This window comes from Halyomorpha halys, unplaced genomic scaffold, assembly GCF_000696795.3.
Source record: "Halyomorpha halys isolate HHAL.00 unplaced genomic scaffold, Hhal_1.1 Scaffold521.1, whole genome shotgun sequence".
Lineage (NCBI taxonomy): Eukaryota > Metazoa > Arthropoda > Insecta > Hemiptera > Pentatomidae > Halyomorpha > Halyomorpha halys.
This window is the reverse complement of record NW_027109728.1, coordinates 193,095-196,897: the sequence shown is the minus strand read 5'-3', so window position 1 is coordinate 196,897 and position 3,803 is coordinate 193,095. Positions and strand designations below refer to the sequence as shown.

Here is a 3,803-nt window from a genome sequence, read left to right as displayed (position 1 = left end):
TTTTGGGTTCGATACCCACCTGGGCTGATCAATGTTTATTTAGCGGCGGCCCCGACAAATGAACCTTGACATTCCCAAAAAAAAACAAAAAAACTTTTAGGTGATAGTTATATAAAAATATATATTGAAAAATTGGAAATAAATTGTTTCTTGTAGTTGGATAGAAATATTTAATGATTGAAAAAATGAAATTTGTTTGTTCGGTTTTTTCTGGTTTACTTTTATTAGTTTTTAATTTCCCTTTACAAAATGTAATAATTGCTCAACAATATGCTAGAAATTTATTTCTGATATACTTAAAAAATTACTGATCCAATTGTATTTGTTAATAAAAGAAAAAAAGAAAAGAAAAGACCTGAATTACGCATTTCAGTTTCCTGAAATTTGGATTTGTTACCTTTTGCATCCTTATGCCTCAAGAAATTAATTTGGTAAAACAATGATGTGAATGTATGTAACAAAAGTTTTTCCTATAATAAAACTACTTAATGGGGTAGGAAATAATACTGTTTTACTTAAACAGGTCTCCAACTTGTACTGCTCCTCGAGGTATAATATCACAGAGGCAATAGCAATAACCACTTTGGCCATGGGCACCTCGTTAGGCAAACCCACAAAGCACGGCCCTAACCTTTACCTTTGTACCCCGGCTCAGGTGACCTAAGCTCGGTTTTAATCTGACCTTTCCCTTAGCTCTACTTCAGCCAGGTCGATTGTAAAGGGATTTATCTTCCCTTGTATCACTAAGATAAAATAATAAAACAGATACATAAGAAATTGTCCATATTTGCTTTTTAAATAATACAATAATCAATATTACAAGTAAATTTGTTCAAAATAGCTTCCTCAATATTTCAGAAGATAGAATTATCATTTTTTGACAGATTTCTATTAGGCGTATAATTAATTTTTCGTATCTTTCATTAAAATAGATTTCTTTTGAATATTTAAAACTTTATTTATCGATAGATATTACAACCTGCCACACCGTTGTGGGCAATAGGAATAGTGATGAATGATCACATTCTTACTATAATAAAATAAAATAATAATAAAAAATAAATAAATGAAAACAAATTACATAAAAATAAATAAAATTTCTCTTAAAATATATACAAACAGAAGGATAAAGAAAATGAACATAGTCAAACTGTGTGCATAAAAAAATAAATAAAATAATGATAAAAATAAAAGAATCACTAGTCACATTTACAGTGCTATATACAATATTTACACAATCGACCTGAGAACCCCTGAGTCCACTCTATCCCCCACGTGTGAGGGGTAGAGCAGAGCTCATAAAATCCCAGCGCATCCCTCTCGCCGCATCACTGGTAATGAGCCAGTGGAGGCTGAGCAAGTGCGCTAAAGCCGCAACTCAACTTGAGTGGAAAATCTGACCATTGCCAGAACTGTAACTGTCCATTTTTATTTTACAATAAGTCTCTTGGCCACCTACCGTTCGAGGTGGATTGTAGTGATGGGAGGAACTAGATAATCATTGAACCAAAGGATTAGGATGGTTATAAAAGGAATTTTGAGAATTTGCTTGGTATGAGGTCTAGGACAAAATGAATATGGTGTAGTGATCTCTTGGAAACGCAATAGGGTGCATTAACTATGGTTCCAAGCATTTTGAATTGAAAGGATTGGATACGTTTGATGTTCGACAGTTTAGCTATTCCCCAAAGTTCAAGTCCGTAGGTCCTGATAGGTCGGAGTACAGTATTATAAATTAGAAGTTTGTCCGTATGGTTGGCTGAATCGTCTGTTGAATTCTTGTCTTTTAAATCTAGTATGTTCGTTCCAGGTGAGTCTTTTGTCTATGATGAATCCAAGATCGCACTGTGTCGGATCTGGGTAGAGGAATATTATTTAAAGTAACAGGTGGACAGAAGCTGCGGCGGAGGGTGAAATTCATATAAGTGTATTTCGATTCGTTGAAAATAGAATTAGTACTTTATACATTTATAATACGTGAAATAAATTTGACTGAATATAATTACATTCCTGTGCATGTATCCCGCACGTTATTAATTTAAGTTTTTTTTCCAATTCCTGGAAACTTATTCCTTATTCTATCATCCTAATTTGTACGTTTTGCAAATACAGTGTGAATAATTAGCATCTGTTATCGATCAGTTGAAGAAGAGTAGTCCATCAGATTTGTCAAAGGACACTCTAGGAGACAAGGTTGAGTTATATATAATATGTCATATAGTTTGTATTTCTCTTGATATAAATAAAAAATATCTAGTAGTTCTGTGTGGTTGCATTCTTTTAATAGTGCTTTCACGCCTAAGGTAAGGCGCGTGCCCTTATTGTTAGATATTTACCACAGAACTCAGCCTTTTGATGTTATTTCATTGATTATAATTGTGTCAACATTGTATCTTGTATAATAGTTTGCAATAATAATATTTTTTTAAAAATATTATCACATATTAGTAATATTGGCAAGTTTTTGGAACCTTCATGATATCATAGCATGAAGATTCTTATGAGAAGACAGGAATGAGGTTAGCATAGAAACACAAATAAACAGAACTTATTTGTGCCAACGTTTCGACCTGAATTTTAGGCCTTCATGAGGGCGACCTGTTCGGAGTTGCCATCTAAAGTTATTTTAGCCAAATAATGAAGGCTTGAATTTCAGGTCGAAACTTTGGCACAAATAAATAAACTTTGTTTGTTTGTGTATCTTTGCTGACTGCACTCTAGACCATTTTCTCCTCATATCAATCTATGGTAAACTATTAATACCACGTTAGATTCTTAATCTAGACTTTCATAAATAAATAATTACCCTAGTGCATACATTTCATCTTCTTCTCAACAGCACTTATTTCTTTATCCATATATAAATAAAAACATGTAAAATTCAAGCTTGTTATTATTACCAAACTTTTTAAAATGTTAAAAATTAAAAAAGAAAATTGATATTATTAGTTGAGCGTCAATAAATTCTCTAAATTTTAATTGATTTATAAGTTCCAGTAGAAATTATCCATAATGAGAAAATCAAATGAAATGAGCCTAAATTATTTTAAATTAACTACTTATTTTCTCTTTGAAAGATTACACTCGTGTCTAATCGCTATGGATACAATAACACACATGATGCTATCAAATAGTTAAACCTATAAAATATATATATGCGTTTTTCTCTTCTTTCCTTTCCGAGTATTCAAGTTCTTCTAAATTGTTGTGATCGCTACAGTATCCTATTAGACGAGACATGGACCTAGAAGCCGACAAAGAAGTGACACCAGACTCACTGGAGGACATGGTGAGGTCATTGAAGGAGGGCTACCAGGTCAACAAGAGATTGCTGTACAGGCTGGAGCAGATGCTACACATGTCCAAGCTGCCCAGTACTGTCAGACATTTTGCAACTGTCGGTAATTACAGGTCTCACAATTCATTATAATACCTTCATAATTAGGTTATTCTTGTATTGTCTGTAAGACGTAATGTCATGAGCTATTGTAAAATATATCGGAAGAGGGTCAACCCAAATTCTACTAATTTTCTTCATTATAAGCCAATCTTTGACAATATTGCTGAAAGATTACTGAAAAGAAGCTACACTTGTCAAATAGAGTTCATCGAAGATGGTCAGTTTGCTCCTTCTGGGATAAAATTATTCCGATGACGTCAAAAGTGTCGAGTGCGGCCAACCAGTGTTGCGAATGGCCAGAAAAGTAGAAAAGTATATTTTCCGATTGATGGGCACTAAGTTCAGTTAAAAAATTATTATTAACTGTAATAATTTCAGTTAAATTAAAAATCGCCTGCCAAAT

The 3,803-nt window shown here is 32.9% G+C and overlaps 1 protein-coding gene across 4 annotated transcripts in view; it reads left to right on the top strand.

Annotated features, from left to right (window-relative positions):
• The first annotated feature begins 3,104 nt into the window (after nucleotides 1-3,104).
• Nucleotides 3,105-3,803, top strand: part of LOC106683843 (uncharacterized) — a 36,141-nt gene continuing 35,442 nt past the window's right edge. For 3 of the 4 annotated variants that reach the window (XR_010843587.1, XM_067047911.1, XM_014425558.3), the window contains exon 1: nucleotides 3,105-3,401. Coding sequence is in view for 2 of the 4 variants with exons in the window: in XM_067047911.1 (XP_066904012.1) it covers nucleotides 3,239-3,401 (163 nt within the window). In the remaining 2 variants the exon portion in view is untranslated. Of the gene's footprint in view, nucleotides 3,412-3,803 lie in introns of all 4 variants that reach the window. The other variant, XR_010843588.1, reaches the window with a different exon arrangement.